Source organism: Apus apus, chromosome 9, assembly GCF_020740795.1.
Source record: "Apus apus isolate bApuApu2 chromosome 9, bApuApu2.pri.cur, whole genome shotgun sequence".
Lineage (NCBI taxonomy): Eukaryota > Metazoa > Chordata > Aves > Apodiformes > Apodidae > Apus > Apus apus.
This window is the reverse complement of record NC_067290.1, coordinates 10,005,520-10,029,152: the sequence shown is the minus strand read 5'-3', so window position 1 is coordinate 10,029,152 and position 23,633 is coordinate 10,005,520. Positions and strand designations below refer to the sequence as shown.

At 54.8% G+C, this 23,633-nt stretch overlaps 3 protein-coding genes across 3 annotated transcripts; 2 read left to right on the top strand and 1 right to left on the bottom strand.

Moving 5' to 3' along the window:
• The first annotated feature begins 3 nt into the window (after window positions 1-3).
• Window positions 4-5,474, top strand: HMCES (5-hydroxymethylcytosine binding, ES cell specific). The gene is made up of 6 exons (XM_051628005.1): window positions 4-263; window positions 2,038-2,181; window positions 2,518-2,637; window positions 3,184-3,344; window positions 3,798-3,990; window positions 4,397-5,474. The coding sequence occupies exons 1-6, from the start codon at window positions 81-83 to the stop codon at window positions 4,601-4,603; spliced, it is 1,008 nt and encodes a 335-aa protein (XP_051483965.1). The 5' UTR covers window positions 4-80; the 3' UTR covers window positions 4,604-5,474.
• Window positions 5,475-6,949: 1,475 nt separating this feature from the next.
• On the top strand, window positions 6,950-9,369 carry LOC127388481 (histone H2A type 2-B). Its single transcript, XM_051628012.1, has 2 exons — window positions 6,950-6,976; window positions 7,051-9,369. Exon 2 carries the CDS (start codon window positions 7,140-7,142, stop codon window positions 7,518-7,520), a length of 381 nt encoding a protein of 126 aa, XP_051483972.1. The 5' UTR covers window positions 6,950-6,976; window positions 7,051-7,139; the 3' UTR covers window positions 7,521-9,369.
• Window positions 9,370-13,272: 3,903 nt separating this feature from the next.
• Window positions 13,273-14,386, bottom strand: LOC127388479 (histone H1.10). Its single transcript, XM_051628008.1, has one exon. It carries the CDS (start codon window positions 14,246-14,248, stop codon window positions 13,592-13,594), a length of 657 nt encoding a protein of 218 aa, XP_051483968.1. The 5' UTR covers window positions 14,249-14,386; the 3' UTR covers window positions 13,273-13,591.
• Window positions 14,387-23,633: the final 9,247 nt, after the last annotated feature.

Genomic DNA, 23,633 nt, shown 5'->3' with positions numbered 1-23,633 from the left:
CCGGCCCGCCTCCCCGGGGCGGAGCGGAGCGGCTCGGAGCGCTGCCCGGCGCGGTCCCGGCTGTGCGGAGGGCGGGCGGGATGTGCGGCCGCACGGCTTGTTCCCTGGGTGCCGACAACCTCCGCCGGGCCTGCGCCTACCGCGACCGGGGCGGCCGGCGCCGGCAGCCCGAGTGGATCCGGGCGGAGCGGTACCGGCCCTCCTACAACAAGGGCCCGCAGTCCAGCGGCCCGGTGCTGCTCTCCCGCCGGCACGTCCAGCAGGTACCTCCCTCCCTTCCCCTCGCTTTGCAAACCGAAGCAATGGCGTCGGGCTCGCCTCCTGGCCCCGGCCCTGCGGTTGGGGCTGCTGGGAATCCTTGGGGCTCCGGTTCGGGGTTGTTCGAGCGTTGGCACCGGGGTTGTGCCTTTCGGGGTGGGTTTGTGCCCGCTCCGAACTGTAACGCCTGGCCTGGCTTCTCTTTGCTCACTGGATGTGGCAGGTGGGGAGTTTTCTGTTTGCAAAGGTGCCTCTTTTTGTTAGTATTTACCTGTTCTTAAGGAGGGCGGGGAATCAGTCCCATGCTTCCAGCTTAGAGGCGTGTGTTCTGCAGAAATTCATATAGAAGTGATTAGCGGTTAGAATTTTCCCCAAAAATGCCTATAATTTGTTGACTTTGTTTTCCTGAGGCTTTCCCCCCCCCCCAACACTGCTGAATGTGTCTAGGTCGCACTGGCAGGGAAGAGTTGGGAAAAATAATCTCAGCCTCAGGGCTGTAAAATGCCTGTACACCTGTGGTGACCGTTACCCGGCTAATTTCAGCCTCACCAGACAACCTGGGCAGCCTGTACAACTGTTCGTGCATCTCATTTGGTTTCTGCATAAGAGGGCACCCAGTGAACTGCTGCTCTTTCATGTTCAGTGGGGTGAAGCTGGGTGCAGTGGTTTGGAGCACCCTGATCGGGGCTCCCTCTGCTCTTCCTGCCCTGGCCGGGGGGCAGTGAAAGGGGCTGCTCTGTGCAGCCATTACTGGCACTGGGGATGGGGTGGGACCACCTTGGAGTGCCATGGGTGATGCTGTGCCTTCCTTTCCTGCCTTGGAGTCCCACAGGCCCCTGAGAGCAGCTGATAAGGTGGTAGAGCAGAGGAGAATGGACTGGGAGCATGAAACAGGGCAGACACCTGCTCAGTTGTGCATCTCTGTTCAGCTGTTGGGACACAGGCACAGTGCAAGGTGTCCCTTTTTGCTGCTCCTCATCTGTGGGAGGCTCTGGGAGGCTTCACAAAACTAGGCATACACGTTCAGATATATACACACACACATATATATACACACACCCCCATAGTAGGTGTATATATATGTGAATCTACTGCAGCTCTTGGGGAGCAGATGCCCCCCAGGGCCTTGCTTACCCAGCTGTGTGCTGCCCAGAGCTGGCAGCTGCCATCAGAAAGTGAGAAGAAGCTGGGGAGAAGTGAAAGCCACAAGCTGTTTCCATAGTCCAAGAGCAAATGATATGCAAAGCGCAGGGAGTGAAAGTGAAGCAGGTAATTACGTTATTAAAATGAAGGTGAGAGTTAAGCCCTGTGGGATGCTGGCTTTAAAGAGGGAAGTTCTGAGGACCTTAACACCAGCCCAACACGAACATCCGCTCAAGTGCTGGGGAGCTTTTATGTCCTGGCACTTCCCATTGGAGGAAAACTGCATTCATTCTTCCAGAGAGTTATTGGGCAAGCCTCACTGAGACAGTTATTTATTCCTGGAAAATATTCTTGTGCTTTCTGCTGAAGATTCATTCTTGTAGGAAAACTGTGAAGTACATGCAGATGGTCATAATTAGCAGCTACTTCTGCCCAGGTTGTGAGTGCATCCCTGCAAAAGAGCAGGGGCAGATTTGGTGCTGGAGGGGCTGCGAGCCCCAGCTCAGCTCTCTGCTGACATGCTGGCCTGTTCCCCTCTTTGCAGGGGTCAAAGCTCCTCTCTCAGGCTGTGGGGATGCTTGTGGTCCCCACCACAGGGCTGTGACCCGTGGTGTTGCTCTGCCTTGTGTTTGAAAGGATGCCGACTCCTCCGAGCGGGTCCTCATGGACATGCGCTGGGGCCTGGTTCCTTCCTGGTTCAAAAAGGATGACCCCTCCAAGATGCAGTTTAATACCTCCAACTGCCGCAGCGATTCCATGCTGAAGAAGTCCTCTTATAAGGTGAGTAGCTGCTCTCTTCCTGGCCAGCATGAAGTGATCTTGTAGTTGGCAAAACCAGAACTGAAGCGTCTCCTTAGTGAGTACTGGTCCCTGTTTGCCTGCTACAGAGGGAAGGATCCTCCTAAACAAGTCCCTGTGCTGCAGAGCTGGTGGATTTCATTAAAATCAAAGAACTGAAAACGTTGTTGCTGGTCCAGCTTATCTTTCATCACAGCAGTGATGGTGGCATTTGTGCACCCTCAGGGGCAGTTTAGGGGAGCCCCAGCAGCCCCCATCCTCCCTCGCAGGCTGCCCAAGGCTGCTGTTCCCAGCTCACTTGTGTTTTCTCTCCCCCAGGGTGCTCTTCTCAAGGGCAAGCGCTGCGTGGTCCTGGCAGATGGCTTCTATGAGTGGCAGCAGCACCACGGGGGGAAGCAGCCATATTTCATTTACTTCCCCCAGACCAAAGATGCCAGGGTACGAAGTCCCTTGCTCTGTCGGAACACTTGTGCCCAGCTCTGAGCCCCTGCTCCCTTTAGCTGTCCTGGGAAAAGCCCCCTTCCCTCCTGCTGTGCCTGTCTCTGGGGGTCTCTGTTTCCCAGCGGGGCCCTGTCCAGCAGTGGGCTCAGCACCCTGCCATCCCTCTGTGGCCAGAGGTCCCCTGGCCGTCAGCAGTGCCACGGTGTTCCTGCCGTCACGCTCGCTGCTCCCCACAGGCCGGATATTTGCGTGGGTGGTTGATGTGTCTCTCAGGGGACTGGGGTGGCAGTTTCACTATCTCTTTCATTCGGCTGAGCCAGCAGCCGGGATGTTCAGCAAGGCAAGATAGCACTGGCTTTCTTTTGGGAAGATGAGGGTCTCCTGGAGTTACCTCCAAATTAGCAGAAGGGCTCCTGGAAAGCCCTCAGATCAGTTCATGACTCAGGTCTGAGTTGTTGACCTGCTGTGACACTGGCAAGTCTGGGATGCTTCAGCTGCCCATGGGCTGGCACTGACTGGGGAGATGTGGCCTCTCTTCTGCAGGCTGAGGAGGAGGAGGGAAACGAGGAATGGAGAGGATGGAGGCTGCTCACGATGGCTGGGATTTTCGACTGCTGGGAGCCGCCGGCAGGAGGAGAAACGCTGTACACTTACACCATCATCACTGTGGATGCCTCCAAGGATGTGAGCTTCATCCATCACAGGCAAGTGAGAGCAAGTGGGGGGGCTGCAGGGCAGTGGAGGGGCAAGGGAGGAAAGTTATGCCTTTAAACACCATGGGCAGGGAGCCCTGCCTCCTACTGATGCACTCAGAGATGAATTCTACAGCATTACCAGTTCATTTCAGGTCACTGGCTCCTGCCCTTTCCATAAATCACCATCAGAGTTGGATCATTCTCTGCAGTTTGATCACTCTGTGCCTGCGCAGGGCCTGGAAGTTAACTCTTCCACCTCTCCCATCAGAAGAGCTACCATGGTGAAGCAAATGTGTACTCTGCCTTGTGGAAAAGCATCCTGCAGCTTTGCTTTTCCCTGTTTGCCCTGAACCTGGGAGCTCCTTGCTGGCTTACAAGCCTGGCTTTTGTCACCCTGCTGTGCCATCATATTGGTGCTGGGCTTTGGCTCTAACTGTGTTGTCTGACTATCTTGTCCCCTAGGATGCCAGCCATCCTGGATGGGGATGAGGCCATCAGGAAATGGCTGGACTTCGCTGAAGTTCCAACCCAAGAAGCAGTTAAACTCATCCAGCCCACGGAGAACATTGTTTTTCACCCAGTGTCCACCTTTGTCAACAGCATCCGCAACAACACGCCCGAGTGTCTCGAGCCCATCGAGCTGGGGGCCAAAAAGGTGAGGCCTGGAGGTGGGGTTTGGCAGGGGAGAGCTTGGCTGTAGTGACATCCCAGAGCAGGGACAGTGCTGCCAGGCTGCGGGAGGGGCAGCAGCGAGCAGTGTCTGCCAGGGCTTGATGCTGGAGTGCACAGCCTTCAATGGATTCCCTTCCCTCTGCTTCCAGAAATAAACTGTCACCTGGTGCCAGGATTTCTCTGCCAAATGTGGCAAATTCCATGTGAAATGGGGCTTGGAACAAGCCTGTTCCCAGCAGCCCAGGGAACCTCCTGCAGATGTGCCTGGTTGCAGACAGGGATGTAGCTCCAGCCTCCACATCCCACTCTGGACCAGCTCTGGCAGTCGGCTGCCTGCCCTGCTCTCACTCTGCTGCTGACTTCTCTCCCACCATCTTTTGTCTCTCCAGGAGGTCAAAGCCACCCCAAGTAGCAAAGTGATGCTGGGCTGGCTAAAAAACTCCCAGGAGGGGTCTCCTCAGAAGAAAGAAAACGATTTGCCCAAGTGGACGAATCAGTTTCTCCACAGCCCTTCACCCAAGAAAACCAGCGCAGGTATCCTGCAGCAGTGGCTGGGGAAGCAGGGAGAACCAGCTGCCAAGAAGCACAAGGCTTGAGCACCATCTAGGATGGCTGGCCATCCTTTAACCCTCCTGAGTTTCCTAAGCAGAATAAGGAACGTTTTTTTAAGTCATTGCAGATGGCTCTTGAGATTCTCTAAGGTTCTTAGATGTTGATTCAATATTCTAGGTCGTTGTCTCTGTTCTTCCTGTTTTGTTAAAGGTTGGTGTTTGTCTTTAAAGGCTTTGTCTTTGTCTTGTGCTGACAGGAGTGGATATAACCTGCTGGCTTCCCTCCCTGGCAGTTGTTCATGCCAAGCACAGATAAGGCCTTGAGAAGCATCTAAGCCTGCTGGGGAGGAGCAGCTTGTGCCTTCTGAGATTGTTCACAGTTCATGTCTCTTCTTTTTGTAATTTCTTTTTCTTCTATTTTCTTTTTTCTTTTTTTTCTTTCTTTCTTCTTTTTTCTTTAAATTGATACCTCTTTTCCACGTAATTCCATGTTGATTCTGTGTAAATTCCTTCCTAATTCTCTCACCCTCAAAAGGTGACTGCAATACAGAGATGTTTGGTGCCTGAGAGGAACTGAGCTTTGCTTGGGCTTCCCTGTGAGCAGTGGGGTGGGACAGTAGGTCTTGGTCACGTTGTTTGTACAATCATTTTGTTAATGGGATTTGAAGACTTAGAGAGGATTTTCTTGATCTGTGGAGGGATGTGCTCTGCCTTGTTCATAAAGGTCATTCATTAGAGCCCAGATAACCAAAGTGCTATTACAGAACAGCATAGGGCAGTTGTTTTTGAGGTCAGGGATTTTGTAAGCAGAGCCAGATGTTGCAGACCAAAAAGCCTTACATGGTGGGACCCTTGCTGGAAAGCAGTACTTCATTTGTATTTGAAACAATAAAATGGGATTAACTGGCTGACTGCACAGTGGCCTTGTCCACGAGCATGTCTGTGTCCCCCTTGCCTACCACATCCCTGTTGCTCCTGTTTTGCAGGCAGAGCTCGTATCTCCTCTCCATCCACTCAGGGGGAGACCAGCTGTGAGCTGCTGAGCTCTCAGGGTGCCAGCAGGGCCATGTTGTTGGAGTATTTCCATTTGCCAGTGGAAAGTATTCCCTGGGGATTTATTTTGGGGCTCCTCTCAAATGATCTGTACCTGAGGAGGGACAGTGGAACTGGTGCAGGAGCCTGTAGGATTGGCACCTGGGAAGATCCTCTTGCTTTTGGAGCCAAATCGGTCTCTGAATCCCTAGCGTGCCATGGAAGCAGCTGAGCTCAGAAGGTCTCCTGGTTTATGGGAAACTCGAGTGGGTTTAGGATTTCCAGCCAGAAAGCCTTTTGCTGTCTGGCTCCTTATTGCTCCTGGAGTGACGTGAGGCAAGAGAATCACTGCATTAGCAGCTCCTAACAGAATAAATAGGTCTTCAGGTACTAGGGCCATCACCTCAGTGCCTGTCCTTGCAGGAGCCACAAGGGAGGTTTTTCTCCCTGGCTGTTCTCTCCTCCAGCCCAGCTGTTCTGGGCTGTTTGGCACTAGCTGCAGATGAGGCACTTCCAAAGGTCACTGTCTCATCTCCAATTCATTTCAGGTCTCCAGTTGCTGTGGAGGGAGGGAAGATGCTGAGCACGGGTGGGGGGACGTTTGCCTTTCCCTGCTCTGGGGAACATAATCCTTCCCTGGGGGAGACAGGAGTCATGCAAGTATGCAGGGTATGGATGATCTCTCTCCAGGCTCTGAGCATTGGCAGCAGCATCACTGACCAAAAAACCCCAAACCACTATGCTGAGAGTTTAATAAGGAGGCGTTACTGCTGAACGACACCTCCTCGCAGGTGGTGCCCGGCTGCTCGCCCCCTGCCGTTTGCCCCGGCTCCTTCTACCCGGAGAGCAGCTGGCTCGGGGACAGCTTTCTCCTTCGCTGCACGATGGTCTGGCAGGGAGGGCAGCGGGCGGGGGGGGATGCCCCGGGAAGGGGCATCTCCAGATGGGGGGTCCCCTCTTTCCGGAGCATTCCCCGTTCCCGCAGGCCCTGGCACAGGGAGCAGTGCCGCGGGGACACCCGGGGAGGCCTCTGGCCAAACGGCCTCGCTCGGCCCGGCCTGGTCACGGAGCAGCTACCGGGGTGCGGGGGAGCCCTTAGCCGGTGGGCAGCCGGGTCGCTCCCCCCGAGGAGCCAGGGGCAGGGCCGGGTCGCTCCCCCCGAGGAGCCAGGGGCAGGGCCGGGTCTCCCCGCCGGGCGCTGCCCCCGGCAGAACCGCGGCACTGCGAGCCCTATGCAAATCAGGGATCGGCGCGGTGACCAATCAGCGCCGCGCCACCGCCGGCAGTAGCCAATGGGAAGCGGCGGGCAGGGTTATCCGCGGCGCGGCGGCGGCGGAGCGGGCAGTGCGGCGGCGGGCGGCGCGCGGGGCGGAGCGGCGGCTGCAGGTAAGGGCTGGAGCGGCCGGCGGGGGCGACGGGCTCCGGTGCGGCGGGATGTAATGGCGTTTGTCTCCCTGCAGGCGCCAGGACTGTCTGGTGCGCAGCGCTTCTTAGGAGGAGGAGGAGGAGGAGGAGGCGGCGGCGAGGGGCCGCTGCTTGCCTGCCGGCCATGTCGGGCCGGGGGAAGTCTGGTGGCAAGGCGAGGGCCAAGGCCAAGTCGCGCTCGTCGCGGGCCGGGCTGCAGTTCCCCGTGGGCCGGGTGCACCGGCTGCTGCGGAAGGGTAACTACGCGGAGCGGGTGGGCGCGGGGGCGCCGGTGTACCTGGCGGCGGTGCTGGAGTACCTCTCGGCTGAGATCCTGGAGCTGGCGGGCAACGCGGCCCGCGACAACAAGAAGACGCGCATCATCCCGCGGCACTTGCAGCTCGCCATCCGCAACGACGAGGAGCTCAACAAGCTGCTGGGCGGTGTGACCATCGCCCAGGGCGGCGTCCTGCCCAACATCCAGGCTGTGCTGCTGCCCAAGAAGACCCAGAGCTCCAAGAAGTGAGCGCTGCCCCCGGTCCCTCTCCCGACCCCTTCCTCACCGCTGCCTCATCTCCCTTCCCAGCGGAGCTGGGGGTCCCCATCCTGCCCCCCAGCCCGGGCTGGGCAGTGAGCCCCTAGCAGCACCCCGCCAGCCCTCCACTAGCCCCCCCTAGTCTGAGCTGCGGCAGGGTGCTGGGGGAGCATGGGTGAGGTCAGGCCGGGCCCTGCTTGTGCCCCCACCCTGCCCATTTTCCCTCTGGAAGAAGTGTTTTGGGAGGAGGCAGCTGGATCACCACTGTTGGTGGTGGTGTCATCCGGAGCTGTACGGTTGTGTCATGGTGCAGAGCTGCTGGTGGCTGCTGCGGATTGTTTTGGCTGGTGTGGGGCTGGACGCTGCCTCTGCCAGCCCTGGGGCTGTGCAGGGTCCCCCCAGCCGGCCTCGCTCTGCCGTGGTGTGAGGATGGGACTGGCTGCTGCTGCTGCCCCCCCAACGATGCCATCCCGGCCGCACTGCAGCAGGGGGAGGGCAGGGGGCTGGAAAACCTGAAAAGGAGGAAAAGTTTCGCCATTGGCAAGAAGTGACTGTTAGTCTTAGTTTTGTTCATGGTAAAACTAGTGCATTGCCTGCTGTAAAGAAGCTCTGGTCCTATTTATTTTAAGGTCTCTTTTTTTCTGTTTGTTTGGGGTTTTTTGGGGGTGCCTCCCTGCAAAGTCACCTTCCCGCAGCTCCCTGGGTTGGTGGGCGCTCGGGGACTTGTTGGTCCCACACGCCGTGGGTGCTGCTGGTGGGGTGGGGCGGAGGGTGCGGTGACAAATCCCCTCGGAGAGCGTCGCAAGGTCAGGCGCCCGCCGGGAGCGGGAGCTGCCATCTTCTGCCGTGACTCCCCTCCTCTCCCGGCTGCAGAAGCCCTTCGTGTCGCTGAGAGCTGCCCCGTCCCCTGGTTGCACTTCTGGAAATGACATGCCGTGTCTTCTGTTGTTGTTCTTTGTTCAACACTGTTTCTGGTTCCGAGAAATAAAGTGATGATGACACCCGTTAACTGTAACCCTCTATGGATTAATACTTTCTTTTTAAAAACAACCCTAGAGTTTGTATTAAAACCCACTCTTAGCTAGCACTGCGTTTATTTAATGGCTGTGTGGATAATGTGTGACATGGGGGCAGGCTAGCTGTCCCGTGACACCTGGAATAGCTGATGTAGGGACAGCTTTCCTTGCTGCCCAGAGCAGCCTGCTTCTGTGGATGCTGATAGTTGTGTGCATGCAGCAGTTCCTAGGCAGTCTGACCACAGACCTTTGTAACATGTTTTTTAAGTTTAAAAAAAAAAAAAAAAAGCGCAACTCCTGTTTATGTGCTGTAAGTAGCATGTGTTCAGCCTATGGAATCAGATGTTAATCTTGTGAATTAAGTAACTACCCTGGCTCTGAGTTTATTATTACCTAGAGTAGATGAACCTGGATACTTGGCTGCTGGTTTTATGGAGGGGTTTTTCACTCTTGTGGAATATGGAAGTGGTGTGTTCATTAGTGTCCTGCTAAGAGGGGTGTGGACATGTCCCATGGTTACACTGGGGTACCCTGACTGTGGGTGGGGGGCACCTGGCCACAGCCCTGCTGCTGTGGCACGAACCCCTGTTTGATCTTCTCCTGTGATGTGACTGTTACTGTTGGTGGGGTCAGGACAAGGGGTTTTCTTTCTACTGCCCAGTGTAGTGGTCAACCTGTCTGTATCCGGGTGTCTTGTTCTTGTTTTCTCCAGGACCAGTGTTTTGTACAACCTGAGAGTGTTTTGTATTAGAAAAATGCAGAACTTGTGGTACTGAAAAGAATGGTGCAAACCCAGTATCCAATTAAACTGGTTCCCTGTTGAATACTGTTGAATGTCCTCTGTCTTATCACTTTACCAAGCCTACCAAGCCTGGACGTGGTCTGTAAGTGCAGGCTCTGGTGGCAGCTTGGTGACTTGGCTTGGTTGTCTCTAAGTGGGGAAAAACTAGTAAAACACTAGATCTGGCCTAGCAGTGGTCCTGCTTGCCCTTCACTCAGATAAATAAGTCTTTTCCTATTCCTGGGAGTGGGTAAAACCCTGCTCTGTCTCTTCTTTCTATGGAAATGTCACATTGCCTGGTCACTGTCACCAGCAAGCCTGAGCTGCCTCTCGGCTGGGAGCAGCAGAGGAGGAGTGAGGCTGGACCCAGATCTTCCCTGGTGTAAGAGATGCTTTCACCACCCAATGGGCTGTCCTGTGACCCTCTGGTGACCTTGCAGGCAAGTAGGCTGAGATTGGCTTCTGGAGGTCAGATGGGAAAGGTGAATCTGCTGGGGAGGGAGGAGGCCTGGATATAAGAGGCTGTCCTGTACTGTCGTGTACTCCAGCCCCCTCTGCCTTTGTTGGATGTCTCCCAGTTCACTGTGCTGGTGTTTAGTGTGCAAGCCAGAGTTGCTTCCTACCTGGGTTTGAGAGAAGGGGCTGTTGGAAGCTTGGAGAACTTCCAGCATGGACAGGGTTGGGTGTCAGGTCTGTGCTGGGCTGTGGTAGGTCAGGATTGGAGCTGCTGGGTGGTCTGTAGGGCAGTGCACCTCCTGCCCTGCTTAATGTCCAGGACATAAGGCAGAAATTAGTATCAAGCAGTTGGGGGTGCTCTGGGGCAGGGAACAGGAAAGGGTCAGGCTGCTGTGCTGCACACTTGGAGCTGAGTAGCTCAGCAGCCACCCTGGCTGTGGCTCTGCCCAGGCTGGTGGGGTGATGCCTGCAGCATCACTAGGAGCTGGTGACACAAGTGGTGCCTGCAACACTGACTTCCAGCTGGGTACTGAACTTCCTCTGCCAGCCCTGTGATGTTGCACGGCAGAACAAAGGAAATCCTCTCTGTCTTGCCAAGTGTTGCTAAAGTGCTTGGCCTTCACCCCCTCCTAAACTTCACATCTGAATATTGTTGTGACCAGGAGAGCAGAAGTCTTGGCCTTTATTAGAAAGTTGGAATAGACTTCCATTGTCACCTTGAAGCTTGCAGCTCCAGAGATAGGTCTTGTGGCTTTCTGGAGCAGTGTTGCTGATCCTGGCTTTTCTGAATGTTTCACAGCACGAGAGCAGTTGAGCTTATAGAATGTGAAGGACTTGGCTGAGTGGAGCCTTCCCAGAGGTCACGCGAGCCTGAGAGGAGGGTGTCTGTGGGTCTTTGCTTCCCTCGAGGAGAGAGCAGAGGGGCTGCAGGGCTCTTCCCCTGCCTCTGGGCACTTGAAGGAGAGGTAAGCACAGACCTGGCACTGAAGCTGTCTGCTGTAGGAGGCTGCTGTGCATCTTGCCACGTGCAGCAGAGTCTCCACCAGCTATGTATCTCAGCTCAGGGACTGGCTGTGTTTGGGTGATGAAACTGGAATTGCTGGTCCCTAGAACTTCTCAGGGCTTGGATTTCTCTCCAGAGCCTGGCCCTCGGGGCTGGCAGCACCCATGGGAGCTCACTCAGGGGTGTTCTTGCTTCACTGTCCTGGTGGTCTCAGTCTGTGAGGTAAGATGCTGCCAGTCACTTTGGGAGCTGGACCAGCATGGTGTGTGACCCTACTGCCTTCTCTCTGCCCAACACCTGCCCCCAGGGATGCTGCTGGTGGTTACCTCTGAGGTAATGCTCCTTACGAGTCCTGGATGTGCCATGCAGGGCAGTGCTGTGCCCTGGCTGAGACACGGTGGGTCTGAGCACCCCTCCTGGGAGTGGGAAGACACCTTGCCTGCAGCTGTGCAGGCTCCAGGCAGCTGCTGGCTGAGACCAGACCTCGCTGGTGGAATCCCCTCCAAACCTGCAGTGTCATCTATTGACTAAGGTTCCAACTGCAGGCAATGCTGGAATGCAGCAGCTCTCTCCACGTACTCCAGGTTGCTCAGGCTCAGTGTGGGACTGACACGGGCAGCAGAACAGTGGCTGGCCTGACCTGGCAGCTGCCTGGCCTGAACACAGACCTGGAGGGAGCTGCAGCATCCCAGGAGCAGAACATGGCTGAGCTCTTTAGGAGCACAGCTGGTTCGTCTTGCTGAATTTAGCTCACGCACCTTGCTTCAGGAGATAAAACTTGCTTCCCTTCTCCCTGCTTGTGCTCCAAAAGGCACAAGGATGGAGCAGCTGCATGGGGACTGGGCTTTCCTCTTGAGGCCCCTGGTGTCCCCCAGGGTGGTAACTGTCTCCAAGCACTGGCTGGCTGCCCCTCTTGTGGGGACCTGGTGCATTGGGCTGATCATTTCTGTGGTCCCCAGACCACCCCAGCATATTGATACAGCCCTGCGGAGGGGCTGGCAGCAGCTCTGGGGTTGACGTTGTCACCCCTCGTGGGGTGACACCCTCGTGGGTGGAGGCAGCTGAGTAGGACCCTATTCCAGGTGGCAGGGATGACAGCTGGGCTGGCCTGAGGACAGTCCTGTGAGGCAGTGTGATAGCCACAGCCCACCCAGGAGGCACAGTGCAACTGTAACACCTCCTACCCCACTGCCAAGAGCAAACCTGGGGGGTGGGCTCCTGTCCCCTCCCACTCCTGCAACCCTGGTATCATCTGGGATTCCCTGGACGGTGATGGGAGGGAGCTGTGGGTTCATCCCTGGCCCTGTGTGCCTGCAGCCAGGCAGAACGAGATGGCCCAGATCCCTGGCAGGGCTTTATGCAATCTCGCTGCTGCTGTGAGCTATAAATAGGCACCGAGGGGTGGTTCTGCTGGGCCCGCGGTGGCCTCAGCTCCCAGCGCCGTCCTCCTGCTGTTGCTCAGGGCTGCGCACGGCAGCAAACCCAGCTCCCGGGGGGAAAAAGCTGCCGGCAGCTGGGGCTGGAAGGGAGGGATTGCTTTGGGGTGTCCCCCTCTAACGTGGCTGTGGGAGGCCGGATGGGGTCTGAGGGGTTCTCCCCCTTCTCCGCAGCCAGCATCCCCCCCGCCGCTGCTCAGGGAGCTCCCCCCAGTGCAGCTGCGCACAGAGGGCCCTCCTCGCCAGCCTCATTGGAGGGGGAATCCTCCTCCTCCTCTCCTCCTGCCCTTGGCGGCAGGTGCGGCGCAGCTTTTCCCGCAGGCGGGAGCTCCCCCGCAGCCCCCCCCCCTTCCCGGGCCCGCCTCTGGCGCATCCACCTCTGCACGGGCCCCGGGGCAGCGGAACCATCCCGCCTCAGCCCCGGGGGGGGGGGGATCCGCTGCCTCGCCCCCAGCCCCTGCAGGGAGCACACAACCAACAGTTGGACGTTTTGTAACAATTTATTTGAAACGACGAGAAATGAAAAAAAAAAAAAAAAAGACAAAACGACAAAAAAAAAACCCCAACCAAACAAACCTAACGAGAACAAAAAAAAAAAAACCCACCCTCAAAAAAAAAAAACAACACAAAACAAACCAAAACCAACCCAAAACCGATTAAAAAACGAAATTAAAGGCCATTGAAGATGCGACCTGATCCGAGGGCCCAGGCCCCTCCCGCCGCTGTCCCGCCGGGGGGCGGCCGCCCGCGAGCGTCCCGGCAGCCCATTGGCGCTCGCCGGGCCGTTGCCATGGCGCCGGGGGCCCGGCAGCCAATAGGGGGCGCCGTAACTTTTCGAAAATGGCTGCGAGCAGGCACGGGGCGCGCGGCGGGAGGGGCGGGGCGGGGCGCGAGGCCGGGCGGCGGGAGCCGGCCCACGTGGCGCGGGGGGCAGCGGGGGAGCCGCCAGAAAATGGCTGCCATGGAAACCGGGCGGGAAAAAACCCTGTGAAGAAACGGGGAGGAGGAAGGGGGGGTGTGGATGGGTGAGGGGGGGGGGGGGGGGGGGGGGAGGTGTCGGGAACCGTCTACACGCGGGGAGGGGCACGGCCGAAAACAAAAGGGCACGATCGGGGAAAAGCCGCGGGAGGGAGGCGGAGGGGGGGTTAAGGGGGGGGGGGGGGGGGGGGAATGGAAAAAAATAAGGCGTCGGAGAGAGGGGGAAGGGGGGGCTGGGGCAGCCGCAGCCCCGCTCACCGCGCACGGCGGCGGCTGCGGAGCCGAGTCAGCAACACAAAGACAAAGCGGGTCCCCTGGGGTCTGTCCTCAGAGCAGTCTGTGCGGCGGGGCTCACAGTCCGGGGGCGGCGGGGGGCTCCCTGCGCCCCGCTCTCATGCCTTCCGGCTCTTGAGTGCCTTGGGCTTTGCCGACTTCTTCACTTTCTTGCCCCCGGGGGAGGCGGCTCCCTTCTTGGTGGCCTTCTTGGCTTTGCCCTTGTCCTTCTTCGCCGCCGCGCCGCTGGCTCCCTTCTTGTGCGATTTCTTCTCGGGCTTCTTGCTTTTGGCGGCCGGCTTCTTCTCCGCCCGCCGGGACGTGGAAGCCGTTGCTTTCTTGTGGGACTTGTGGGCGCTGCTGCCCGTGCCCCCCTCGCCGCCGCCTTCCAGTTTCTTCCTGTTGAGCTTGAAGGAACCGTTGGCGCCGGTGCCCTTGACCTGGAGCAGCGTGTCGTTCTGCACCAGGGCCTTAATGGAGTACTTCAGGTAGGTCCTGCCATTCTGCTGGTCGAACCAGGCCACCTTCTTGGCCTCGTTGTAGATCTTAGCCAGCGAGGAGCCATTGCGCTCGCCCAGCTTGCGGATCGTCTCCACCACCAGCTGGCTGTACTTGCCCGGCTGGTTCTTCTTTTTGTTGTTCTTTTTCTTTTTCGACGGCGACAGCGACGAGCCGCTGCCTTTCGCCTTCTTAGCGGCCGCTTTCTTCTCCGGGGCGAGCGGCGCCTCCTCCGCCTCGGTCAGGGGCAGATCGGCTTCTTCCAGCTCCACCGACATGGTGCGGCGGGGGCGCGGACCGCAAGGCAGAGGCGGGGGGCGCGGGGGGCGGGCAGGGGCAGCCGCGGCGTGGCAGAGGCCGGAGTCGGGGGCGCTGCTGCTGCTGCTCGGTCCGTCTGGGCTCCGCTCGGCTCCGCGCCGCCGCGCTCTGCTCAGGCGCGCGCCGCCGCCTGCCTTTATATGGACGCGGTGCGGACCACGTTGAGAACAACAACAGCCTGGTCCGCCGCCAGCTCCAACTTGTGCTTCTTGGGGCCCTTTCGCGGGGCGCTCGCGCCGCCGCCGGGCCCCCCCGCGCCGCCCCGCCCGCCCCGCGCCCCGCGCCCCGCCGCCCCCCACCCCGCCGCTGCCCCCCCGCTCCTCGCCGGGCCCCGCCCGGCGCCCCCCGCCGCGATTTCGGGGGCGCGCCCGGCGCGGCGGCGGGAACGAGGAGGGGGGCGCCCGGCGCGGCGGCGGCTGGGGACCCGCGGCGGCCCCCCCCGCGCCCTGCCGCCGCGGCCGCCCGCTGCCCGAGAGGGGCCGCTGCTTTGGGGGGGAGGCGGCGGGCGGCGGGGGGCGGTGGCGACGGCTCTGGCCCCGGGTTCTCCGGAGGGAACTAACACAGGCGACGCCCTCCCGCGGCCGCCGGCAGCAGCGCGGAGACGCCGCGCCGAGGCTGGGGGTCCCCGCCCCGGCGACGGGGGCCGCCACCCCCACCTCGACGCCCACCCTTGTGGCCGCCCCGATGGGGTCCTCGATGGGGGAGCCCTGGGCGTCGGGTGTGCTCCCCCTCCCCCCCCTCCCCCCGGGGCGGCGGGCATCGCCCCGCAGCGGAGGATGTGGGCAGCGCGGCGGGTCCTGCTGTGCGGGTGGTGGGGGACCTGGGGGGGAACCCCCCGCGTGGTGCAGGGCATGGGGGGGCCGGGGTGTGTGTGTTTGTGAACAGCAGCTTCTCGTCCCGCTGCGGGTCGTAGCTCTACATGGGCAGGGGGCGGTGGGCAGCAGAAGTGCTATGACCGCCCCCCCCCCCCCCGACCCCCAAACACCCCCTCCCCCAAATCCCACCGGGGAACGAGGCTTCCCGAGGGGCGGAGACGTGCACAGCGCCCGCCCTGTGGACACCCGGGGCCGCCGGCAGGGACCCGTGTGCCCCGCACCTGGCAGCGTGTGCCCCCGCGGGGGTGGGAGCGCGCGGGGGGGGCCGCAGCGGGGCGGGGGGGGCCGCAGGCGCGTGCCGGGACACGGCGCACACGCGCGGGATGTGCGCGCGCACACACAGACATGCATGTACAGGCACACATGCATGTGCACGCACACATACATGTACAGGCACACATGCATGTGCACGCACACACATCCGCGCACACTCGCTCCCCGCCCCCGCACGCCTCGCCGGGCCCGCACAGCCCCGTCGCCTCCCCTTCCTCCTCCTCCTCTCCCCATCCCCCGGCTCCTCTCCGCCATTTCCCTCGCCCGGGCCCCCGCCGCCGGAGGGGACAAGACCCCCGCTGCCCAGGCTGGGAGGGGGAGTCCCCGGGGCTGCGTCCAGCCCGGTCGTGCCCCCTTTCCCCCACCGCCCCAACCCCGTCCTGCAGTGGGGTGCGCTGTGTCCCCCGAAGAGAGAGCCCTCTCCCCGCCCCCGCCTCCCCCCATAAGAGCGGGGCTCTGCCCCCCTAGCACAGCAGCCTTGGCCAGGCACCCTTGTGATGAGTTGCGTCCGGCCTCTGGCAGCCGAGGGGTGCTCAGGCTGGGGGGGGAGGGCTGGGTGTGCGGGGGAGGGGATGGGGCCGCGGCCCCGGGACCCCTGAAAGGACCCGCTTGGCCCCGGGGCGGGCAGTATCGCATGCCCACCCCCTGCGCTTCCCCCCGGAACGAACCCCCCGCCTCCCTGCACGGCTGCAGCGGGGGTGTGGTAGGACGTGTAATGTATAGATTGTGTGTGTGTGGGGAACATGCAAATGTGTGTCGAGCTGAGGCTGCAACCAGGTGGAAACGTACAGCTAAGCTGGCTGTACATGACGGGTGTATGGGGGGTGTACGGTGTCTGTGTGTTCTGTGTCTGTAACGTGTGACTTGTGCTTTACTGTGACAGCTAAACAGCAATTTAAAAGAAATGTAAGTGCACGTGCACACACATAAGCACCTAGGTAGTTATTTTTAAAATACTGATGTAAATATTTGGATGGAACACGGGAGGGGTGAGAGAGGCCGGGCCCTGAGCTCTGTGGGGCAGGGACACCCCGGGGGCTCCTCTGCCTCCCCAGAGAGGGGTGGGAAACAGCACAAGGCCATAAATACATCTGGATATAACTATCTGGATAAAATCGGGGGGGGAGGTGGATGGGTGGGTGTGGAAATAGCCCCCGTGCACACAGGTTCACTCCCCCTATGTCCATGTACTGGCACAGACACACAGACCAGTCTGGTTCTCTCTCTCACTCTTACACACACATACATGTCACACCTACACACCCCCCCTCTCTCCCATGTCTGTGTATGGAGCTACACACACACACTGAGAGTGAGCTGGTCTCACACAATTACTCTTGCTATATATACACATATATAGGCACACACGCACACCTAAGCATCTATAGAGACACACCTCACACACACACTTCCTACACCAACACTGTTCTCTCCATATACATGCACGTATGCTCATGCACTGAGCAGTTCTCACACCATACTCCTTCCTTTGGCTCCATGTACACACATATCTATGCATACATACATACATACATATTTATATATTCTCTCCCCAGAGTTGCTCACACACAGCTCTCTCACTGGATATGTAGACTCAGGGAGAGCTGTTCTTGCAGTTGGTTTATTGCACACACACAGATTTACGTGTGAGTACAGAGAGAGGGAAGAGCTGTTCACACACACACAGACTTCACTCCCTACATGTATAATCATACAAACACTGAAGGAGAGAGCTGCTCACACTAATGCTTGTGCACACATCTATACTTACATGTAAATGTGTACATAGAGCTGTTCTCTCTCACACACACTCCCCCCTCTCTCCCTGTATGCATATGTACATGTGCATACACATATACACTGTATAGATGTGTATTTACACAGAGCTGTTCTCAAATCATTCTCTCTCACCACGTACACACATGCACACAGGGAGAGCTGTTGACACTTGCACATGGACAATTCTCCCTTGTTATATATAAATATACATATATAGGCATATATGCATACTTAAGCAGAGTGCTGTTCCAATTTTCTCACTATATTATAAATGTGCATATATAAATAGATAGATAATGTAAGCTAGACCTTTTCTCTCTCACACACACTTCTCTTGAGCGAGATATATACACATATATGTATGCACATATATACAGAGACAGAGCTGTTCACACACATATTCTTTCTCCTGATACATATATATATTTAGATATATACATAACAGAAGGAGCAAGAACAATTCGTACATATTAAAAAAACATCCTTCCATCACTCCCCCTCCCCCTGTGTAATCTGGGGTGCATAAATACATGCATATATATGTGTGTATATATATATATATAGATATATCTTGATTTATTCTCCATCTGTGTGCGTGCCTGAGTAGAGATAGCAAGAGCCATTCTCACACACAGACACTGCCCTATCTCCCTGTATATATACACTTATAGATGCATATATACATGTGCACACATAGATGGTTCTCAGTTCTCTCTCCATATATATAATTAGAGAGCACATGCTGTTTACACAAACCCACTCTTCTCCCTCCATATGCATACATATGTAGATGCTTAGACTGAGCTCTTTGCACACACAGTGCTCCTCTCTTGCTATATGCATACCTATATCTGCATAGTCACATGTATGCACTCTGTATATACTGCTGTTCTCACCCACACTTCTCACTACATGTATAGTTATATAGAGAGTGGTTAACACAATGTTCTTCCTATATATATATATATATACAAACATATATATATATATTCAAAGAGATTGCTGATAACTCACACAATTCTCTCTTGCTAGACACACAACGCGCACACACACACATTATATATATGCACACACATATTTATCCTGAGCTATGGGGGGCAGAGGGGTATCAGGTCTCTCACTCTCTCTTCCGCCCCTTGCATAAATACATACATATGAAGAGAGCTGTTCAAAGAACTGTTTCCACACATGCAATCTCTTCCTCTAGAGATACATATATATGCATATATACATATATAAATAGAGATAAATATAGATACAGAGAGACACTGTTCACATGCATACAAAGATAATTATCTTTGCACACACACAGAACCATATATACTTCACACTCCACCCCCACCCATCCTTTATCTCTTAACCTCTGTCTATATGCTCATACATATACATGTATATGCAGAGAGTGAGGGCTTGTCACAGCAACACACTCTCACCCCTCCAGTAAATACAGCTGTACAGGAGCTGTTCCTGAACACACACACACACGCGCACGCACGCGCGCACACACACACACACACACACACACACACACACACACACACACACACACTGAGGGCTGTTCCTGCACATTATTCTCTCCTGTTTTGTGTGTATATATATATAAAAATATATACGATGTACTTATATATAATAACATATATATGTTTGCCTATATACTTGAGAAAAAGAGCTCACACTCACACTTGCACACGTACGTTTTCTATCATTCTATCTCTCACATCTACCCACCATCTCTGGGGTGCATAAATATATAGAGAGATATGTTTGTATCTTGATATGTGTTCTTTATGTATATATGATAGATCATACACACACTGCTCTCTCTTAATGATATATATTATGCATATATAATGTATATTATGCATATATCATATATAAGCACATATAGATGCATAAATACATATATACTTTTTAATCTATAATTTTTCACACACATAATTATCTTTGTATATGTATATATAATTAGAGAAAGGGCTGTTTACACACACACGAATATACAGAGTGAGCACGTGAGCTGTTCACACAGGCTTAGCTCTCACTACTTGTGTATACAGATATATTCCAAGAAAGGGTTAGAGAGCACTGAATAAGCCTCAGATCTATATATACACACATTTATATACAAAGAGTTTTCACACACACACACACACACACACGCACACACACACTTTCTTACCTCTCTCTTGCTCTAAAGATGCATGCACAAACACACACATGCATATTTATATGTACATTTACATATGGAGGGTGGAGTGAAGCCTTCTGTCACCTCTCTCTGTGCATATAGGTGTGTATATGTATTATGTATATATATATATGTAATTTGTATATGTAGTCACAAAGAGAGAGAGAGCACAGTTCACACACACACACAATAATACTCTCTCGCATACACGTAGAATCACAGAATCTTAGGGGCTGGAAGGGACCTCTGGAGATCATCAAGTCCAGCCCCCCAGCCAGAGCAGGACCACCCAGGGCAGGTCACACAGAAAAGCATCCAGATGGGTCTTAAAAGTCTCCAGAGAAGGAGACTCCACAGCCTCTCTGGGCAGCCTGTTCCAGTGCTCTGTAACCTTCACAGTAAAGAAGTTTCTCCTCATGTTGAGGTGGAACTCCCTATGTTCTAGCTTATACCCATTGTTCCTTGTCCTTTTACTGGGCACCACCAGAAAGACACTGGGCCCCTCCTCTTGACACCCACCGCTCAGGTATTTATAGACATTAGTAAGATCCCCTCTCAGCCTTCTCAAGACTAAACAGCCCCAGTTCTCTCAGCCTTTCTTCACAGGACAGATGTTCAAGTCCCTTAATCATCCTTGCAGCTCCCTCCAGTATATCCTTCTCTCTCTTGAACTGGGGAGCCCAAAATTGGGTACAGTATTCCAGGTGTGGTCTCACCAGGGTAGAGCAGAGGGGGACAAGAACCTCGCTGGACACACTTAATGCACCCAAGGATTGGGCCTCTTGGCCACAAGGGCACATTGCTCTCCTATGGGTAACTGATGAAGATATTGAACAAAACTGGGCCCAGTACTGATCCCTGGGGAACACCCCTGGCCACAGACCTCCGACTGGATTCTGTGCTGCTGATCACAACCCTCTGAACTCTGTTGTTGAGCCAGTTTTCAATCCACCTCACAGTCCAAGCATCTGTCCCATATTTTCTTGAGTTTTCCTATGTTATGGGAGGCAGTATCAAAGCCTTATTGAAGGTAAAGGACAAGCACTGCTCTTCCTTCAAGTACCCATTTGGTCACACCTTCATAGAAGGATATTGGCAAGATTTCCCCTTAGTAAATCCATGTAGGCTACTCCTGATAACCTTCTGTTATTCCATGTGGTTAGTCTCCAGAATGAGCTGCTCCATCACCTTTCCAGGGATGGTGTTGTGGTTGACTGGTCTGTAGTTGCCTAGATCTTCCTTCTTGCCCTTTTTGAAGACTGGAGTGACTTTGGCTTTCCTCCAGTCCTCAGGGACCTCTCCTGTTCTCCCTGATTTTTCAGAAACGATGGAGAGTGGCTCAGCAACACCACCAGCTCTCTCAGCACACGTGGGTGCACCCCATGGGGGCCCATGGATTTGTGTGTTTTCAGTTTATCCAAGTGATCTCTAACCCAGTCCTCACTGACCAATGGAAACTCTTCCTCCAGTTTTTCTCCCTTACTTCCAGTGACTGGGACTCCTGAGGGCTGGTCAGAGGAGTAATGACTGAGACAAAGAGGCATTCAGCAATTCTGCCACCTCTGCAGCCTCTGTTACCACATCTCCCACCTCATTAACCAGTGGACCCACTTTTTCCCTACTCTTCCTTTTCTCATTTATATAATTGAAGAAGCTCTTGTTTTCTCTCCCTTCCCTGGCCAGACTTAAGTTCCAAGAGCACCTTGGCTTTTCGTGAGTCTCTACCTACTCTGGGAGCATTTCTATAGTCCTCCCAATTAACCAGACCCTTTTCCCACATATTGTAAATTTTCCTCTTCCATTTGAGTTTTTGCTCCTGCCTCCTCTACTTGATTTCATTTTTTTTTCTAAGGGAATACATTTCTCTTGGGCTTGGAGGAGGCAGCATTTGAGTATTGACCCAGCTCTCTTGGGCCCCCTTACCTTCTAGAGCCTGAGGTCATGGGATTCTTCCAAGTAGATCTTTGAAGCAGACAAAGTTAGACCTCTTAAAGTCCAGGGTAGAAATGCTACTTATTACCCTGCTTCTTTCCTTTGCAATACTAAATTCTAACATGTTACGGTCACATATATATATTAATATAGGTATTTTTATATTATAATATATAATTAATATATATTAATATATAATATATTATAATATATAACACTAGAGATGTTCACACCCATGGAAGACCTCCTCTATACATATATACTTAAAGACTTACAATACCCTCCCTCTGAGTATAGATACTCAGAGGGCAAGTGAGAGCTGCTCTCACACACATTCTCTTACCACACATACACACACTTGTGCATATGTAAATATATCAGTGAGTTTGTGCACTATTCACACAGAAGCAGAGCATGCACCACATCCCTGCCATATGTACTTTGTTTACTTATATATATATGTGTGTTCTGTCATTGGCTTCCCCTCCTTCCCCCAAGAGAGAGAACAAGACCTTGACTGAGCATTGTAAAAAAAATCCCTCCAGCCCTAAAAAAGCATGTGGGGTGTCTGTGTGTGTGTGTGGCTGTGATCTCTCTCACACTGTCTTCTGCCCTCAAATGCATATCTGGGATGCATAGACATATATATATGTGTGTGTGTGTGGTGTGTGTGTGTGTGTGTGTGTAGCCATCTTGGGATATTTGTGTGTGATCCTGTCATCCCCCCCTCCTGGTTCACACACAGACATCCCCCTGCCCACCTCTACATCAATTTTTTAAAAAATATTTCCTTCCAAGTCTTTATTTTCTCTCATTCTTCTACTTGCCTCCCTCCTCTCTCTTTCTCAGAGGAATATAAAAATGGATAAAGCACACACACATGCAAGCACGTGTATATGACCCATTTTTATATATATATATGTACATATATATATATAAAACACACAAATACAGAAATAATATAAAAATACAGAAAACATACTTAGATGTGTAAGTATATATAAAATATTTGGGTACCTGTGTGTGCAGAAAGAGAAACCACATAACACACATACAAACACAAGCATGTAAGCAGGAAATCAATAATTTGTGTATGGTCACCTCTGTCTCTTCATACATGGGAGTGACAGCTAATCTATAGACATGCACACAGCTTCGTTATGTGTCTATACCTATATCTACACATTCATATTTAGCTGGTTTTATATGCATTTATAAATAAAATACATACGAGAGTGGCCAAATCTTGGTGTGAGGTCATTTTTTTCCCCTCTCTCTGAGCTTATGTGTATATATAGATGAAGAAAGACACTTTGTGCTGCATGTGTGCACATCAGTAAGCCTGCAATCATGTACGGCTCATAAATGGAGCCCTAGAACTAAACCTGCTCGTGCTGTCTCTGAGCCTGGGGTTATGTGTCTGTGCAAGTACAATAGAGCAACTCTCTCTCTCTCTCTCTCTCTCCCTCCCCTTCTCTCCCCCTTTCTCTCCCCCCCCCCGGCCAAGCTCTTGCTTGTTCTTGTGCTTCTTCCCTCCTTTGCTCTCCAGCTCACAAAAGACGTGGCTTGTTTTAACACATGCACACGAGTGCTGGTGTAAATATGCTTGCACACACACACACACACCAGGCACGGGCTGTTCAGCTGTTCCTGTGTACAGACAGATCCCTGAGCACACATCTGTGCTTCCATCACCCATTTCCCTGTTGGGCAGGGGTCTGCACAGGCCTGGGTGCTGGTGGGGGCAGGGGCAGCTGTTTGGGGCTCCAGGAGTGCAGGGTCACCCTGCCCAGGGTGGTGGCTGCAGGCGCTGGGCTGGCCTGAGGCTCCTGCTGGGGGGTCAGGGCAGCACTGCAGGACCCATCCAGCCCCACAGCCCCCCCGGGGCCACTGCCAGGGCACCCACCCAGCTTTCCTGCCCTGGGCTTCACAGCTCCCTCCTGCTTTCCCTGTGCCAGAGCCAGCAGTTGGACTTCAATGCCTGTGTCTCTGCCCCCCCCGACACAGCCCTACAGCACAGGCAGTTGTGCAATTCCCCAGCTCTCATCTTTGCAGCAGCATCTCACACACCACAGCTGCCCTGGAAAGCAGCTCCAGACCTCACCCAGAGCAGCCCTGCCCACCCAGCCCCCCCCCGCCCAGCCCAGCTGTAGCCACCAGCAGGGGCCCAGATCACACCCCTCTGCAAATTCAGGGGTGTAGCTGCTATATTCGGTGTGGACGGGGGAGCAGGCCCACCCCCCCCAGCCCCAGCCCACCACCATCTTCAGGTCTTCTCCCTCCTGCCCAGCCAGGACCTGG

Excerpts from the sequence above, each read along its gene's own strand:
- HMCES (XM_051628005.1), top strand. The coding sequence starts at position 81 with ATGTGCGGCCGCACGGCTTGTTCCCTGGGTGCCGACAACCTCCGCCGG. Across the intron at positions 264-2,037 it reads CCCGCCGGCACGTCCAGCAG|GATGCCGACTCCTCCGAGCG; the intron begins GTACCTCCCTCC and ends TGTGTTTGAAAG. Across the intron at positions 3,991-4,396 it reads TCGAGCTGGGGGCCAAAAAG|GAGGTCAAAGCCACCCCAAG; the intron begins GTGAGGCCTGGA and ends TTGTCTCTCCAG.
- LOC127388481 (XM_051628012.1), top strand. The coding sequence starts at position 7,140 with ATGTCGGGCCGGGGGAAGTCTGGTGGCAAGGCGAGGGCCAAGGCCAAG.
- LOC127388479 (XM_051628008.1), bottom strand. The coding sequence starts at position 14,248 with ATGTCGGTGGAGCTGGAAGAAGCCGATCTGCCCCTGACCGAGGCGGAG.